Below are 18,695 nucleotides of genomic sequence, written 5' to 3'. Positions count from 1 at the left end.
CCAGTATTGGAATAAATACGTTAGCTGATCTTAGTAGCCAATGAGGCTGATATTTCGTAAGCATGACTCCCAACTTCCAGTGCACCGGCACCCCGTCACATTCTTTTTTGATATTTACATGGATGAACTGCCCCAGGATTATAGACCTAGCTACTTTGCATGCGGTACCTACGATCGCTATCTTGACAACATAAAATTATGTGAGCAGGCTTGCCACGCTTCAGCTTGCGCAAGAAGTGACACCCATGAGATTTGAACCTAGATCACCTGCCTGGCAGCCTAGGCCTCATCCCACTACTTTACACCACTTTGGGTTATTGCATTTATGCACATATTATATTACTAAACCACCATAACTTATGATAGCACTCTTGCTTTACGTGGGTCATATCTCATGAAATAAAAACCAGTCTTTGGATTATCTAACTTTTAAACTAGTTGTAGTTGTGCTAATTTAAGCAGCATTCAACTTAATGAAAAAACACCATAGGAAGCAGATCAGGTCACGCTGAACATAAGCGTTTTTGCTCATAAGGACATCGTGACCGTCTGTTTGCATTTTGGATGAATGCCACGTGGTTTTGTTGACTTTTGAGCTTTTTAAAATGCAAATCGGATGGCCACGATGTCAGCATGAGCAAAAACGCTTATGTTCATGTTCAGCATGACCTGATCTGCTTCCTTAAAAATAATAGCAATTTTTAAAAAATACATCATTTTTTGATGTCAAAAAAGCTATTTTTACTTTTCAAATACAAAATTTTAAAGTACACCTTGTTACTCTTTTATTTTTTTTCTTAACAAGATTTACTTTACTCCTACGAATAACTATGCGTGTTGAAAAAGCCATTATTCAGTGCTTTAGTGATTTCAGTCAGTTGAATACTTGAACATTGCTAACATTGATATAGCCATTTTAAAGCTCTCTCTCTCTCTAGCTGTATATATATATAGAATATGTAAATCAGTGAAATCTTTATACTGTATGAACCAACAAGAACCATTCCTGTGTAACCCTAATCCACCCATCTTTTCTCTCTCTCTCTCTCTCTCACACACACACAGGAGGAACACCATCACAGCGGAGGCCGTTCAGCGATGATGAGTGAGTGAGAGATCAACAAAATGTTGAACCCATGAACCGAACAATATAGAAAACAAAACTAAAATATAGAGAAATAAAAAGCTAAAGAAAAAGAAACTACGAAGATCCGCTGGATTAGAAGAAACGATCGATGAGTGAACGTTGTTCAAAGGGAAGGAGAGGTCTCTAAGATGCATACATAGAATCACATATACATCAACCAGGATTTTATGGACAAGATTATCAAAGACGACCAGAATTTGATGGAAAGTAGCATCATTGTGTGCCATCCAAACAAACCACCAAGTAGTAAGCAACCACGCCTTCCAGTTCAATCTCCACTGCTTGCATCGTCTAATTCTAATAGGGCTCAGGAGCATGTCAAGCGCAAAAGACTCCTTTTTGACAATTACGTCCGCAGATCTCCACGTCCTATTAAATAGGGCTACAAAGATTGGGAAGAACTAGAATAAATGAGAAGTAGTTTTTTCAGCAACATGACAAAGCACACACTAGCTAGGTAACTGAAAGCCCAACTTCTTTAAATAACTGTGAGTCTGAACCCTATCATGCAAAATTAACCAAGCCAAGACTCGAGATCTTGGGAAAGAGCCCATAACACACACTCAAGTAACCAATCAGCCCCCAGGGGAGCAACGATCTATAAGAGAGAGAGAGAGAGGCGGCAAGAGGGCATCCAGTGGTGGGGCAGAAGGCTGTTCGGTAGGGCAAAGAGGCAATGGGAGGCTGTTCGGTGAGGCGATGGAAGGAGGAGGGAAGGTTGTTCAAACTAGCAAAGGGGGGGCAACGGGAGGCCGTTCAGCAGCCAATAGGAGGTCGTCCAGCAAGATGACAGATGGTGGCCAGAGATGAGTGAGTGGTGGGAGAGGAAAGGCGTAAAAAGAGGAAAGGAAAGAAGAAAAAGATGGGTAGGTTAGGGTTACACATGAACTGTTCAAATCAGTACATCATATATATATATATATATATATATATATATATATAGAGAGAGAGAGAGAGAGAGAGAGATGAAAGTGCTAAATGAAACATGCTAATGAATTTTCAGTGTTTTTTTAAAAAAATTTGACTCCATGGGAGTGTTGAGAGGTGCCAACGGGTCAGGTTTGGTTCGAACCCAGACTTGACCAGATTTTGGTATATGGTATCGGTCTGTCCAGACCTGGGTCTACTATAAGAGAAACCCTACCCTGATAAGAACTACATGAAGCAAACCCAGATCATACTTAGTAAGATAATATTTTTTATCATTTTTATATTAAAAATTTGTGGGTCTTAATCGAAACTGGGGTCGAGCCTGGTATAAAATTTCACAAACTATACATGGGTCCATGTATTAATCGGACCTTCGAGTCCAGATTCAGGTCTTAATTGGCTCTTATTTGTCATCAGACCCGGATCCTATAGGGTTTGGTCTGAGTAAAACCGACCCGTTGACACCCCTAATTGAGCATGATTGATTTATTAAAAATCAACACTCGGTCATGCACTCTGGATGACAAAAATGGTATTTGTTGCCTAAAAATTTTATGAAAAATGTAGACGGTTGATTCTTGAAACTTCATAAAAACTTATCCATCCATCCGAATCAAATGCTCCAAGAAATAATTCCAGTAAAAACAAACATATAAATTACATTTGTATGGTCAGAGTTTCGAAAAAACGCAAAAAAAGTCCAATAACATATTTCATTTAGCACCATGCCTTCATTTGATTTTATAGTTTTTCATTTCCATATATATAAGAAAATTGGTTCCTCCTAACTGTCCGTACAATGTGGGCATTGTTGATTTTTGATGTACCAAGTCATATTTGGTAAATCTGACTCCACAAATGTGCTCAAACATGATTCATTTGCTAGGAGTTGGCTGCTCGATCATGTTTTTTTATTAAAAAATATGATTTTATGGGTCTTTCAATTTATACAAATTCTAAATAGTAGCTTTTTTTAAAACCATATAAGAGCCTGCCCACGGTATAATAGGACGATTCAAAAGCATATTCTCCTAAACAGACCATATAGATAATATATGTAAGGTCAGATTCTAAAAAAAGAATTAGTAAATGAAAAAATAAGACTGTCCGCACCCTCCTACAGTTAGGAGGAACCAATCACTATATATATATATATATATATATATATATATATAGAGAGAGAGAGAGAGAGAGAGAGAGAGAGACTGTCATATAGAACACGGTAACAAAATATATACTTACCGTAACGTAAATGAAAGTATAACAACAGATACACAAGTATGTAGATCTCCTCCTCCAATGTGAACTCAAGCTATAGCTTTTATCCATATCTTCTACATCTCAAGAGACTTGTAGAAAACTGCGGTAACATATTTTGCAAGATACCTATGTGTAACACCGAGGGCCACCACAGATTGGCCACCCTTACTTTTCTGGACGTATAGATGATTTAGCACAACATGTTGTGGTCTTGACATTGGTGATGGGGTATCAGCACAGGAGGGGACATTGAGGAGTGTAAGATGAAGGTGAGGTGGTGCTGAAGGCGGCTCTTTTGCAAAATCTTCAGGTCCCAAGTTCAAATTGCCATAGCTGGATTCTGGGGACTTAGGAGGTTCAAAACCAGCAAGGCTTTCCAGTTGCTCTGGTACATACTCCTGCAAAATCATCATTGAGCGACTGTAAATCTGAGAACATGGGATTCATTTTGTGACTCTAAGTTGCTGAATCCATTAGAAAATCTAAAACACCTAAAATTTGGAGGTTCTTAACGGTGACGTAAAGAAAAAGAGGTCAGGATGAACCCCGTTTTCATATATATATATATATATATATATATATATATATATATATATATATATATATATATATAACTGAAAAAACATTTTACATATGTGTGTGTGGCAAAAACAAATGCATACATGTAAACAACAAAAATAAAAAAAAAGAAGAAAAAAGAAAAAAAGAAAGAAAAAGGAAGAAAATAAAAGGACGATAGTAGAGGGGCGAGAGGAAGAAGAAAAAAGCTGTCACATGAGCACGGGTAAAGGTACAGGTACGGCACAACAATTTCAAAGAACATATATATATATATATATATATATCAGTGGCGGAGCCAGGGGTGGGCATGGGTGGGCGGTCACCCACCCCAAAATTAGAAACCGAAAAAAAAAAAGATTCCAACAAGTGTCAGGTATAATATCAGTAATAGTTTTTTGCACATTATCCAATAATTATGTTACTTTACCTTATATTTTTACATACATTGGCTTAAAAGAGTCTTTGATTAGCCCATAAATGAATTGATTCAGACCTAAATTCACGCGGGTCTGGACTGTAGTCCGACCTGTATGCAGCCTTAGACTCTCTCTTTCGCCCTCTCTATATGTCTCTCTCCCTCTGCCGCCAAGGCCGAAATAGGACAGGCGAAGACGACCATCTCTCTCTCTGCCGCCAAGGCCGAAATAGAACAGGCGAAGACAACCATCTCTCTCTCTGAAACCGATGGCCTGCACCATCAATTTTCGGCGTCTAGATGAAGGGCTGGGAGACCAGAACAACAACAAGCGGAAGAGATCGGCTGCCGACGACGGTGGTCAGCCCCTCGCCATGGAGATCGACAACCACCCATCTTGGAAGAGGGTGGCCCTCCCTTCCGCCGAGGACCCGGACAGACCCACCTTCGGCAAGCCCACCTACAATGGAGTCATCACTGGGAACTTCTGGCATTGTCCCTAAGACCCGAAGTCTGCCCACCCAACGAAAAACTTCTGGCTCCGCCACTGATATATATATAAGAGGAAAGAGTTTGGGTCTGGCTCCACATATAATCCAGATCCAAACTCTTTCGTCTATCTCTCTCTCATATATCTCTTATAAAAGGGAAAATAAAAGGGGAAGGTGAGTCGTTCTCCTTTTTGCTCTCTCTCTCTCTAGAGTGCCCTTTTCCCTCTCTCTCTCTCTCGGATTGTTGTAGGAAGAAGAAGAAGGGGAGGCGGAGGAGGAGCGCCCTTTCCTCTCTCTCTCTTTCAGATTGTTGCCAGAAGAAGAAGAAAAGGTACGCTCTCCCCCTCTCTTCCTCTTTCGTCCCCTTCTTCCTTCTTCTCCTCCTCTTCCTCTTTCGTCCTCTTTCTCTTTCATCTTCTTCTTTCTTCACCTCCTGTTTTTTTTTTCTTCCTCTTCCTCCTCTTCTTCTTTCTTTTTTTTTTTCTTTTTCCTCGTCTTTTTTCTTCTTCCTCCTGCCTTTCACCGATGGAAAAAAAATAGGTTGGGTCGAGGTTGGACCCGACTTGATCCAGACTGGCACGTACCCATGATACGTCCGGTACCAGTACCCATGTTGGGCCTTGTCGACACGAGTACAGCTGCCTGGTTGTCGTGTCTATGTGACATAGAAAAAAATAAAAAGAAAAGGAAAAGAAAAGAAAAAAAATGAATAAGAAGAGGAAGAGGAAAAAGAATAAAGAAAAAAATAAGAAGGTAAAAAAGAAAAAGAAAATGAGAGAACAAAAAAAAAGTTTCTGGGACGAGAGGAAAAAGAAAAAGAAAAAGAAAGAAAGGAGACAAAAAAAATTAACAACCATGTCCCTTCGACCTAGGTGAAAAAATAAGGTCTTACTGCTAGGCAATGGCCTTGCGCCTAGGCACCACTTTTGACAACTAAGATTGTGATTCTTTTATGTGGATGAGAGAATCATTAGTGATCATTTGGAGAATGTAATTTGAGATGTGATGGATTCTGCCATTTACTATAAAGGACTTTAGTCCGATGGTACATTATTTTATTTACATCCTACACAATGATGTATTGGCACTTGTGATATTGATTGTTGTGTGATTCTGAAGGTTGTACATCAACACAATGGCCATATGTTTTCTGGAGTTCAGTTGGCATATGGGAGTGGCTGTCTTCCTAACCCCAGCTTACAAAAAAACAAAGGGAGTGGCTTGTGATTCTTTTAGCATGTTTGTTCTCTCTGTCCATGACTCCATGCAAGGTTAAACTTTCTTCGGTCAAGGTTAGAGTGTTTCACAGTTAGGGATGTATGTTATTGTTTGATAGATATTTAGTTATGGGTGTCCTAGACGAAGATGACTGGTTCTTATTTTTGTTTTTGAGCATTTAATGTGGCTGGGTTGATCTGCCTTATAGAATTACTCGAGGCAGAAACATTTATGTTCTTTATGATTAGTTGATTACCTTTGTTGGGTAAGTTTTTCCGCTTCTGCCTTGGAAACAGTATCAATACATAATGACCAATTTATTTTTTTCTCGGTGGAAGGAGATATGGATCTTCCATACTCTGAAACCAGAATGAATTTAAATAAGTTCTGTGCAGCAATGGGCGACAAGTGTGATTTTGACACATGGTAGATTACATAAGATATGCTATTAATGGTAATTCTGCTCTCACCTTTTCAATTCGAGCAAACTTTTGATCAAGAGACTTGTAAACATTTGGCTGTTTTTAGTTTATGCTATCTTATTATTGTTAGTTTTGGATCCATGATCCGACCCGCACCACATTCCAAGGATCCATCTTGGGATGCGTGGGCAGTGACATGTTTGTAATTTATTTTTATTTCTTGTGTAATGTTATACCCTGTATAACACTTTAAATGATAAGTGAAAAGGGAAAAACCCTATTGCCGCCGACTCCTCTTCTCTCTCCCTTCTCTCTTTACCTCACCTTATCTCCTGCAGGTTGATCTTTTATCTCTTGCAGGTTGATCTTTCTGACATGGTATCAGAGCACAGGCGCGGAAATCAATCATCTAGAAGCCCTATAAGGACCAGCACGTGCTTCTAAAGGACGTAGGATTTTTCCTTCTCTTTTCCTTAATCCCTTTTCACGTCATTCTAGTTTCTTTTTCAGTTCCTTTCATTTTTAATATTTTTTCTGGTACGCACGTCCTAATATTATATTCCAGTCTGTCGAGTCCTTGATTTTCTCCCCAAAAATATTTCTGTCCAATATTTTTCTGGTTTGCACGTCACTATTTCTCTGTGTGACGAAGGCATTGCTATTAATTTCAGCACACAACATTGTTGTTTTTCTCAGCATTGCTGTTTTTCTCTCAATAAATTTTCTGTTCAACATTTTCTGGTTCGCAAGTCACTACTCCTCTGTGTGACGAAGGCACTGATACTATTTTCAGCACACAACATTGTTGTTTTTCCCTTAATACACTGTCAGTACAGTCAACATTCTATTTGGTGTCATCCCATTCCTGTTTTCTATCTGTTATTGCATCTCATTCTTCATATAATCCATGGATTCCAAGTTGAACCCTAGTTTTCTTACACACCTCATGACCCACAAGTTATCCCATGATAACTACTTACTTTGGAAGCGTCAGATTGTGCCCTTTATTCGCAGTCATATTCTTTATGGGCATCTAGATGGGCGATTACCCGCCCCACCTACACATATCATGCAAGAAATAACAGGTGAAGATGGGAAGGTGAGTCAACTTCGAACCACCAATCCTGCTTATGACATATGGGTACAACGAGATCAGACATTAGTTGCTTACATAACTTCCACACTTTCTGATAGTGTTTTACAAACTATTTCTGATGATCAATATGCTGCCGAGTTGTGGAATGGACTAGCTCATTCCTTTTCTCAGGTTTCTGAATCTCGGGCTTTGCAACTCAAATGGCAATTCCAATCCATGCGAAAAGGAAACAAATCTATTACAGAGTTCATGGGGGATGTCAGGGTAATTACAGATCAGTTAACTGCCATTGGAAGTCCTGTATCAGATAAGGATATGGTACAACAGGTATTAGGTAGCCTTGGACCTGAATATCACATGTTTTGCACGGCACTCCAGGTTGTCTCAATACTTTCATGTTTTGATGATCTTCAATCTAAGCTTCTGCAATATGAGGTCAGCTTAAATCAGGAACACGCGTAAGATGATGCTCATCCTGTGATGATGGCACATACGCCTATTCAAACAGGAGTCTTATTTACTCCTCCTCGTCCCAATGGAACACCTATAAACAAAGGAGGATTACTACCTACACCAGGTGGAGGAGGCCTTGGCTCAGGCAGTGTATCACGAGGGGGACGTGTTCCTACTTGTTTTCTATGCAATAAGCGGGGACATGTTAAAGGAAATTGCTGGTACAATCCTCAGAACCGGAACAAAACAGGGAGGCCAGGGCAGAAGGCAACTCAGACGTTTGCACGCACTCCTCAGGGACAGGTTCTTCCACAGGACGTACAAAATATCCTTATGACTACTTTCAATCAGATGAACTTGCGCCAAAATGATGAAGGTATATGGTATATTGATTAGGGGCAGCAGCACATGTTACTTCTGATGCAGGTAAATTTTTTCACTTGACTCCTTACACTGGAAATGGCACTATAGTCATAGGAGATGAATCTCACCACCCCATCTCTCACACTGGAAATGTCTCTCTTTCTTTGCCTGAATCTCAATTAGCCTTGTCAAATGTCTTACTCACACCTGCTATTCAAAAGAATATTCTATCTGTGTCAAAATTAGTTGATGAAACAAATTCTTCCGTTGAATTTACTCCTTCTATTTATCTTAAGGATCTTCACACCAAGAAGACGCTCGCTAAAGGTGAACGGCGCGGGAACATGTACGTCTTTGAAAAATCTCATGTGCCTTTGAAGACGTTGTCTTCCGTAGCCGTGGCTTCTTCAGCTTCTTCCTTTCCAACATTTTTGAGTCGATCTACAGATCATAGTTCTTCATCTAGAGTCTTGAAACTTAATAAGCCAGACTTATGGCATCTTCGTTTGGGTCATTGCAGTCAAGTTTTTCTTGACAAGTTGTCTGCTAAAGGTTTAATACCCGCAGTCAGTTTAGAGTCAAAATGTCCAAGTTGTCATTTATGCAAAAGTCATGTACTTCCTTTTCATAGTATCAATAAAAGAGCAACAAAGCCTTTTGAGATTATATGCTCAGATGTTTGGGGTCCTGCGCCCACTGCCTCTCTTTCTAGATCTCGATACTATGTACTCTTTCTTGACTCTTACACTCGATTTAGTTGGATTTACTTCATGAAAAACAAACATGAAGTTTTCAAGTTGTTCAAACAGTTTCATGCACTAGTCCAAAACCAATTCAATACCAATGTTGTATATTTCCAGTGTGATGGGGGGAGAATACATATCCCATGATTTTAGTGAATATTTAAAGGAGCATGGCATTACACGTAACATTTCTTGCCCTCATACCCCTCAACAAAATGGAGTAGCTGAGAGAAAACACATGCATATTGTTGAGACAGCCTTGAGCATGATGCACACTGTGGGTATTCCTTTCTCTCTTTGGACAAAGGCTTTTCATACAGCTGTTTACGTTATCAACATGTTGCCCATGACCATCCTTGAAGATAATTCTCCGTATTTTGTTCTTTATAATTGTCATCCATCATATGAAGAACTACATCCTTTTGGTTGTGTATGTTATGTTCATATTGATCATTCATTGAGAAATAAGTTTCAAGACAGAGCTGTACAATGCAAGTTTCTTGGGTATGCAGATGACTATAAGAGATACAGGTGTTATGATCCTCATACGGGCAAAATTCGGGTATCTAGAAATGTTGTTTTTGATGATAAAAATTTTGACACTCTGGGTTCGTCTTCCACAGATACACAGGACAGTTATGATCCTTGGCTCAGTGACTCACTTTTATATGACTCGTTGTCTTATGAGGATTCATCTTTATTGACAGACAATGAACCTTATACTTTCGATGTGGAACCGCATATGGAAGACATTCCTTCTACAACAACATCCTCACGTTTTTCTGGTCTTGTTTATTCTCGTAGAGCTCGTTCAGTCAATGATGAGACTCCTCTACGACGTTCCACTCGAATTAGACATCCTATAGATCGCTGGGTAAGTTATAACAATTTCTCTTTGGATTTTCAAACATTTCTAACCAGAGTGTCCAAAGAAACAGAGCCTTCCTCTTTCCATGAGGTTGTACATTCCCGTGCCTGGGTAGAGGCGATGAATGAGGAAATGGAAGCATTGCATGAATGCAATACATGGAAAATTGTACCAGGGCCAGATAACAAGAATGTTGTAGGATCCAAATGGGTGTACAAGATCAAGCACAAACCGGATGACAGTGTTGAGCGCTATAAGGCTTGTCTAGTTGCACGAGGCTTCACACAGCAGTATGGGCAGGACTACGATGAAACGTTCAGCCCAGTAGTAAAATTGAGCACCGTCGGGATTATCATTGCATTGGCGTTACAACATGGATGGTCACTCAGTCAACTTGATGTTAAAAATGCTTTTCTGCATGGTGAACTAAAGGAAGAAGTTTACATGGAGCAGCCACCTGGTTATAGTATGCATGATTCATCCAATTGGGTATGTAAACTTCGACGCTCTCTTTATGGCTTGAAACAAGCTTCTCGATCTTGGTTTGAAAGTTTTCCCACAGAGATCCAGCATCATGGGTTCACTAAAAGTGTTCTAGATCATTCATTGTTCATATTAAAAAATGATTCAGCTATTGTTTGGGTGCTCATATATGTTGATGACATCATTATTACCGAGAGTGATGAGGTTCACATATCTTGGGTTAAGTCTATGCTGATGGCTAAATTCAAGATGAAAGACTTGGGTCCCTTGCGATATTTTTTGGGTGTGGAAGCTGATAGTCAACATGAGACTATTACATTGAGCCAACATAAGTACACTATTGATATTTTACTTGCTACAGGGATGGAGAATTGTAAACCAATTAGCACACCTTGCCTTCTAAATCATAAGCTAAGTGCTAAAGAAGGCAGTACTTATCATGATCCTACCTTGTATCGTCGAGTTGTAGGGATGTTACAATACTTAACATTCACTAGGCCTGACATAGCATACTCTGTCAATCAGGCTTCACAGTTTATGCATGCTCCTACAGATGTACATATGGAAGGAGTAAAAAGGATCCTTCGGTATTTAAAGGGTACGATTGGAGATGGCTTGATGTACACCAAGGACACAGCTTATACGTCAGGGCATCGACTATTCACCTACACAGACGCGGACTGGGCTGGTGATCCTGACGAGCGTAGATCAGTTTCGGGGTATTGCATTCTTATCGGCAATAATATTGTAACATGGAGTAGCAAGAAGCAAAAGGCAGTGGCGCGATCTAGTACTGAAGCAGAGTATCGTGCAATGGCAGCAGGAACAACCGATGTTACATGGGTGAGACATCTACTGCAAGAATTACAAGAACTGATCTCGTCCTCTATGCTTCTTTGCGATAATCAGAGTGCTATTAATATTGCCTTCAATCCCATCCTTCAATGTCGCACGAAGCATATCGAAATCGATCAACACTTTGTTAGGCAAAAGGTGGAAGAAAAAGAAATTGAACCTACATATGTTCGGTCAGATATGCAAGTTGCTGACATCTTTACCAAGGGATTATCCACTCATCAGTTTTGGGCACTCAAAGACAAGTTGAGCATGATCAAAGACCATACTCAACTTGAGGGAGGCTGTTAGTTTTGGATCCATGATCCGACCCGCACCACATTCCAAGGATCCATCTTGGGATGCGTGGGCGGTGGCATGTTTGTAATTTATTTTTATTTCTTGTGTAATGTTATACCCTGTATAACACTTTAAATGATAAGTGAAAAGGGAAAAACCCTATTGCCGCCGACTCCTCTTCTCTCTCCCTTCTCTCTTTACCTCACCTTATCTCCTGCAGGTTGATCTTTTATCTCTTGCAGGTTGATCTTTCTGACAATTATAACATGCATATAATTAAATCCCAGCTCTAGTTTACGTGCTAAGCAGCTATAAGGGGCTCAAGATGAACCCAGGCTGCACTTGGGCATGATGAGATGGTGTAAAGTTTAAATCCTTCTTAAACCATTTAAATGGTCCTTCCCTGTACCACATTTAGTCTGTCATCGCATCCATGAATTCTCTTGAGATTTTCAAAGCATTAGACATACTGTTAGTCAATTATCCTGTTCATGTATGGCATTGGTGAAATCAAAGCTGAAATATGTTTTTCAAGTGTATTCTGCATTGACATGTTCTGTTGCTTTTGGGAATTGCCAATTTGGAAATTTGCCCAACTCTCTCTCTCTTTCTCTCTCTCTCTCTCTCTCTCTATATATATATATATATATATATATATATGTGAAAATCTCTATAAAAGAGATTTTGTGTATAAACACAATGCCGGAACCACGAAGTGTGCACAAAGGCACAAAGGAGAACTCTCACAAGTGCACAAAGGCACGGATACACATGCACAAGGGCATAAAAAATATCAAGTTTAATAACTTGAGTCCCAAAAGGGGCTTTAAAAAGAATTGTTATTGCATATACTCACTAAAAGAGTTGAATTTACAAGGGCCACTAAGGCCTATTTATAATACAAAGAGAAGCCACAGGGGCAGCTCTATATGACTCTTGGAGCTGCACCCAACAATCACATTTGTGACCGTTGGGGCAGTTCCAACAGCTATATAGAGCTGTCCCTGCAAAAAGAAAAAGGTGTAAAAGGCAAAAGTAAATAAAAAAGAAAAAGTAAAAAAGTTAGCCCATTAAGGTGGATGACACCTATTGAGTAAAAGGACTGAAATACCCCTGATGAGTATTTCAGTTTACAGTGGAGTATATTTACATGATAAATACCCCATGTGACATCTCATTAAATGAGAAGAAAAGAACAAAAAAAAAAGAAATACAAAAAGAAAATAAAAAGTAAATACAACATATTCTCAAATGAGAATATGCGTAAAACATGTGAATTTACATAAATACCCTTATCGGATATATATATATATATATATATATATATATAGAGAGAGAGAGAGAGAGATTAATGATATGTGCTTAATGATACATGCTTACTAGTTTTTTCTGCTCTTTCAGTGTTTTTTTCACAGTTCCGACCCCATAAATGTGTTGGGCATGGTCGATTTATGAAGAATCCACACCTGGATCATGTGTTTTCCATGAAAAAAATGATATTTGGAGCTTCAAAAATTTACAAAGATTTTGGACAGTTGATTTTTAGAACCTTATAAAAACCCAACCATGTGTTGGAATTGAACACTTCAAGAGCTGATCCCTAAAATCAAGTACATAGATCACATCTGTATGATCAGAATTTAAAAATAAAATTAAAAAACTCTTAAAACCCCATTAAGCACGTATCATTAAGCACCTACGCTCTACTCTCTCTATATATAGATGAGTTGGCTCAGGATTGATGATTGAGTTGGATGTATTTATCAATACTTATTTATTGAGAAACAAGCTTTGTTTCAAATTGATTTAATGTAAAAATGTGAACATTTTATCATGAAATTTTAGTACAATATCAACCGATGATTTTTTTACCTCTTTAAAATACACATCCGAGCATGAAGATGCTTAATCAATTACATGTTCTCTATTCAACAACAGTTATAAACACATCTAATGGTTCAGATTGAGCATAAAACATCTAAAAACTATGATTTTTGGAGGGTCCTAACAAAACAGTATAAATATCCAGGTTTCACTCATAGTTCAAACAAAGTAAAATTAGTGTGAATGGCTAGTATAAAGGTTACTCCATTTGGTCCAAATTTTGATTGTCTTGGACAAGCATCTGCTGGGTTCCAAACCTTGATAAGATGGACCAGTATAAGACCATGACAGAAACAACTCAAACAACCCCATTATGTTGCAACCATAGTCACATATATTAGCAATATTTTCAAAATGATATTATCGCTGTATTTTCAGCAAACAATATTATAGGTAAATATCGTGATATTTTGAAAATATAGCCAATTTGATAATATCGCGATATTATCACGAGAATGTTGTGATATTCTTGTGATAATATCACGATATTATCAATTATTGTTACTGTTTTTATTTATTTTCTACAACTTAAATGTGTTTTTCTTCTTTATTCTGCATTTTTTACTTATTTCTTTTATTATATATGTATTTTATTATCTAAACATGATATTTTTTTACTTATTTTCGTTATTTTTATATAATTTTTATTTTTTTAAGCCCCGAGATTTTTCACTAAACTTATAATATCACGATAAATAGCCTTGCCGAGATATAGCCGATTCCAATATTTGTGGCTATGGTTGCAACTAAATGGACTAAGAATGAAGCTCAGCCTACAAAGGTAGGGGTATGAGTACTGGGTATGACATGGATACAAAACAGGATTTTCTAGAAGGACAGGTATGTGGGGAAAATTATATATATATATATAAACAAAGAAAAATTCACAACTATATAATATTTTACAAAATGCTTTACACATGGAGTTGTAGACCGTGGATACAATTATAAACTGAAGGTCCAAAACATGTTAAAACAATTAATAATGAAAAAGTATATAGTTAACATTGGACTCTTTAGAAACTTTGTTATCTACACATTGATTGGATCATGAAATGGTGGGCTGAATCAAGTCCAAAACTCAGTTTGATACATACCTGAACTCCTGAAGAACACAAGCACCAAGACATGTATGACATGGGTACGAGGGGCTGGTAGAGGTACCCATGTTATACAGAGGTCAACTTTATTCAGTTAAATTAGTAAGGTTCAGAAAAGGCAAAAGAAGACTAGAACCTCAATGACCTTACCCAATTTTGTCAACATTTGAACACCTCAGTATTACTTGAAGTACTAATAGTCTAATATCATGGGGCTACATCCTTTGGAACAATTGATGCCTCAAATCTTCTCTTTCATTAACACCTTATATCTCATCTTCTATACCCATTGTTGCCACTAACTTTTTTATGAGATGGATAGGCATAGATATGTCCAAACTTTGACGGCTATGGAGCAAATATTACTTGTGTCCCAACTTTCTACACAACTATTATTTGCAGTCTACTTGTTAACCACATGTGGGTGGGCGGGTTGGAGGGTCGGGTTCCGGTAAATGGGTTTGGCAGGCGATTGGTAAGGGGAGTGGTAAAGCCCGGGGGCACCTCTGTAAATTTGCCTCCTCTAATTGTGGTTGGGAATCACTATCTGAATTGAATGGAACTGAAAAGGGCATCGTTACATAACTTACATTTGAAGCATTGACGAGTTCCCAGGCACGCTTTCCGATGGGCACCGTTCGTCGTGCTGCGCTCTCGTCAGTTGAAAGAAAAAGGGCGGAAAAAGCAAAAGCAAAAACCAAGTGTCGTGCAACAGAATCCTCCTGACACATGCTCGAAACGGGGCCTCCGTACACTCTCACATGCTCAAAATAAACAGCCCCTCTCGCTGTATGATATTGATGTGATCATCGACTTTCCCTAGACGACTACACCACCAAAGAAAAAGCTGAACCAGTGAACGAAAGAAGAAAGGAGACAATGGGATGACGATACCTTCGTCATCTTTCAAAGGAGGAGGAGGGGTAGAGGAAGGGACGACCAAGAGGGATCGGGTGCCGCTGAGGCGGCTCTTCCGGGTGGGTGCGGTGGTCTGCGGGGTCCAGTTCGGGTGGGCGTTGCAGCTGTCGCTGCTGACCCCTTACGTCCAGGAGCTTGACATCCCGCATGTCTGGGTCAGCCTCGTCTGGCTATGCGGCCCCATCTCCGGCATGGTGATCCAGCACCTGGTTGGCCACATCAGTGACTGTTGTGCCAGCCTCTGGGGCTGACGCCGCCGGCGCCCTCTCCATTTCCCTCAACGTCCTCACCATCGGCTTCTCCTCCGACATCGGCTCCCTGCTCGGCAATCCCTCGAGCCCCGGTCTGCGACCGCTCGTGGTCACCATCTTCGTGCTGGGGTTTTGGCTCCTCGACTTTGCCAACAACTTAATCCAGGGCCCCTACAGAGCCCTCCTCGCGGACTTCATCGGCATGTTTTCCCCTCGCCGAAAAAATTTTTACTCGTATATTTGCGCCCTTCGATTTCTTCACTGACTTTCTTTGAACTGTGAATTCTATTACTGTTAGTGAGAGGTTTGTGACGCAGACCCGTTCTCTGTTGCAATTGCACTCATGGAGTGACTATTCTTTATTTGTTTTTCTATCCTTATCTTACATACTTGATTCCCTTGAAAAATGCTCCTTCAACCGCCGCCTGTCTGACATTTGTCCCACCCTTGATGATGATAAAGGCCATGTGTCTGTCCTAGGACGTGCATGCAGCCCCTGCTGCCTGACCACACTGTCCCGTCATTGTCAACAGGCGTACCACCTTGAGTTGGACTGCGCCTTGCACGATTTGCGATCACGGTGTCCTCCACCATCAGGACACAACAGTGAGCCTCCCCTGCCCTGGCAGACCCGTCCTCCGCAGAACACGACATTGAACCTCCTTCGTTGAGTGGACGCCGCTGCTGTGAGTTCGGTTTGATCCCTCTCCCTGGTCCGGGTCATCGTTCGAGCTAATGTGCTCGCCTGAGTCCCTGTTGTCCTCCATTCCGACTGTCTTTGTTTCCATGTCCTCCGTCAGTGGTTCGAAGTGGTTCATTGACCTTTGTTTCGGACCATCCTTCCCTTGTAAAGTTGTAGTATTTGTCTCCGGGTCACCTTCACTTGGTGCCCGGGGTCGGGTAAAAGAGCTGGGGGCGGGTTGGGTTCGGGTAAACGGCTTGACCCACCCGCCTAACCCGTTTATTAAACGGGTCAAACGGGTTGGCGGGTTGGCATACCCCTAACACGAACCCGACCCGTTTAATAAACGGGTTAGGCAGGTCGACCCGTTTACGACACGAACCCGTTTAAGCCAAACTCGAACCCGGTTAAGAAGCGGGTTGGCGGGTCGTGTCAGATTTTTCCACCCCTAGTTAGCGGTAGATCATTTAGAGTGCGGTTTAGTTTTTTCTTGTATTTTTAATTAATTTCCAGCATTGCATCATCATGTTAGCGATTATTTTTTAGTTTAAAATTGATTTTAGAATAGTCTTCATTTTGATTAGTATTTAATTAGATTGATTTGCGTTGTTTTAATTAATTTATAATTGCATTATCATTAGAATTAGAAATCAATAAAGTGAATTTCACATCTTAGTGCGTCATTTCATGTGAATTTTTGTAGAGTTTCATCCAGGAACAAGGCAGACACGTAACTAGAGGATATTAGCGAGGTCTATGCCGAATTTGAGAAGATTTTGATCTGTTTTGACCTTGCCCATCCTCGATCCAAAGTTGACAGGTCCTGCCGAATTCGGGCTTTCTTTATTTACAAATCGGGTAGAATAGTTTAGTTTTATTTTATTATTTTTGGGTGTTGCTTCGTATTATTCAATATATCGGTGTTAGTTAGGTCTGATACGTGTGTGTGCGCGTTGATTTTAGTCAAGAAAAATAGGTGTTTTATTTAGTTTTCTTTTTAGTGGTAATCGTTAGCACAATCTTTTTATGTTGACCGTTAGTATAATCTTATTATTTTAGTTTTAGTTTTTGAGTAGTGTTAAATTAGATAGATTTATTGTTAATTATTTGATTAGTTGTTGATTTCTTTTCAGTTCGCAATTTTAGTTAGATTTAATTTGTGTGAGTTTTTAATTGTTAGTCCCGCAGGCTTGTTATTTTGATAATAGTCTTTTTAGTATAGGTATAGTTGTGCAGTTTGTTTTGTAGGTATTTTCTCTTAGAGGTTGCTTCTTTGGAGAGGAGAATATCTATCATTACCTCTTCAATTGAGTCCGAAGAGAGAAAGTCCCGAGCTTAGTTTATGATTTTCTTTCATTTTAATTGCAACATGAATCTCCCATTGTTCCAGTCATGGAATAAATGCATGAATCACAGTATAAATTCTTGTACAAGAATTGGTCCTTATTAGAAATATAAATAGCCAGCCATCCTTTGGAACCATCTCTCTCTCTCTCTCTCTCTCACACACACACACACACACACAAAGTCGCAAATATATTTGAAAAACAATTAAAATGAGAAAAATCATGGTATTTGTCAAGTACAAGAATTTAAAAATAGCATGGTATTATCACAATAGTATCACGATACAGTTGCTATATTTTCAAACATTTTTGTGTTCTTTTATTCTTTTATTGATTTTATATATTAAAAATTTTAAACATTAATCTTTTCTGAGATTTATCTAAAAGACTACAATATCCTCAGATTTTGCCTTGCCAGGACATATCCATGAGTCGTGTGTGTATGGGGTGCATTGCATGTGACATGCATGTCTGACACTTTGACTATATAGTTGGTTTTACAAGTTCTAATTCTTAATTTACTACTGTAAGAGTGAACTATGCACTATATTTTGCCTCTGTGCTTGACCTAGCTATTGCTCGTTGCTTTCGACTACTCCAAGACACAAAATTTCTGCCAAGAAAGACACAATAGCCTGAAATAAATCTTATCTCATCAGGATCTCCTGCCCAATCAGCATCTGAAAATGCCATCAATGTCATCATGTCTTTTCCTTGTGTTTTTTTCGTATAAACCAGTCCATCTCCTGCAGTCCCATTAAGGTATCTTAAAATTCTCTTAACTGCTTCCATGTGCTTAACTCTGGGTGCATGCATACATTGAGATACCTGATTAACATTATACACTATATCAAGCACTTGTTGCCTATATTACTTCAACTCTTTCACAGGAAGTTTTAATTGGTATTTCGGATGATTGCACTGCAATGC

At 39.3% G+C, this 18,695-nt stretch overlaps 1 protein-coding gene across 2 annotated transcripts in view; it reads right to left on the bottom strand.

Moving 5' to 3' along the window:
- Positions 1-3,304: 3,304 nt before the first annotated feature.
- Positions 3,305-18,695, bottom strand: part of LOC149848210 (SNF1-related protein kinase regulatory subunit beta-2-like) — a 37,363-nt gene continuing 21,972 nt past the window's right edge. For both annotated transcript variants that reach the window (XM_089983631.1, XM_089983699.1), the window contains exon 4: positions 3,305-3,735. In XM_089983631.1, coding sequence (XP_089839757.1) covers positions 3,412-3,735 — 324 coding nt within the window. In that variant the 3' untranslated portion in view covers positions 3,305-3,411. The remainder of the gene's footprint in view (positions 3,736-18,695) is intronic.

Source organism: Nuphar pumila, chromosome 1 (genome assembly GCF_984573655.1).
Source record: "Nuphar pumila chromosome 1, dmNupPumi1.hap1.1, whole genome shotgun sequence".
Taxonomy (NCBI): Eukaryota; Viridiplantae; Streptophyta; class Magnoliopsida; order Nymphaeales; family Nymphaeaceae; genus Nuphar; species Nuphar pumila.
This window is presented reverse-complemented; position numbering and strand designations above follow the sequence as displayed.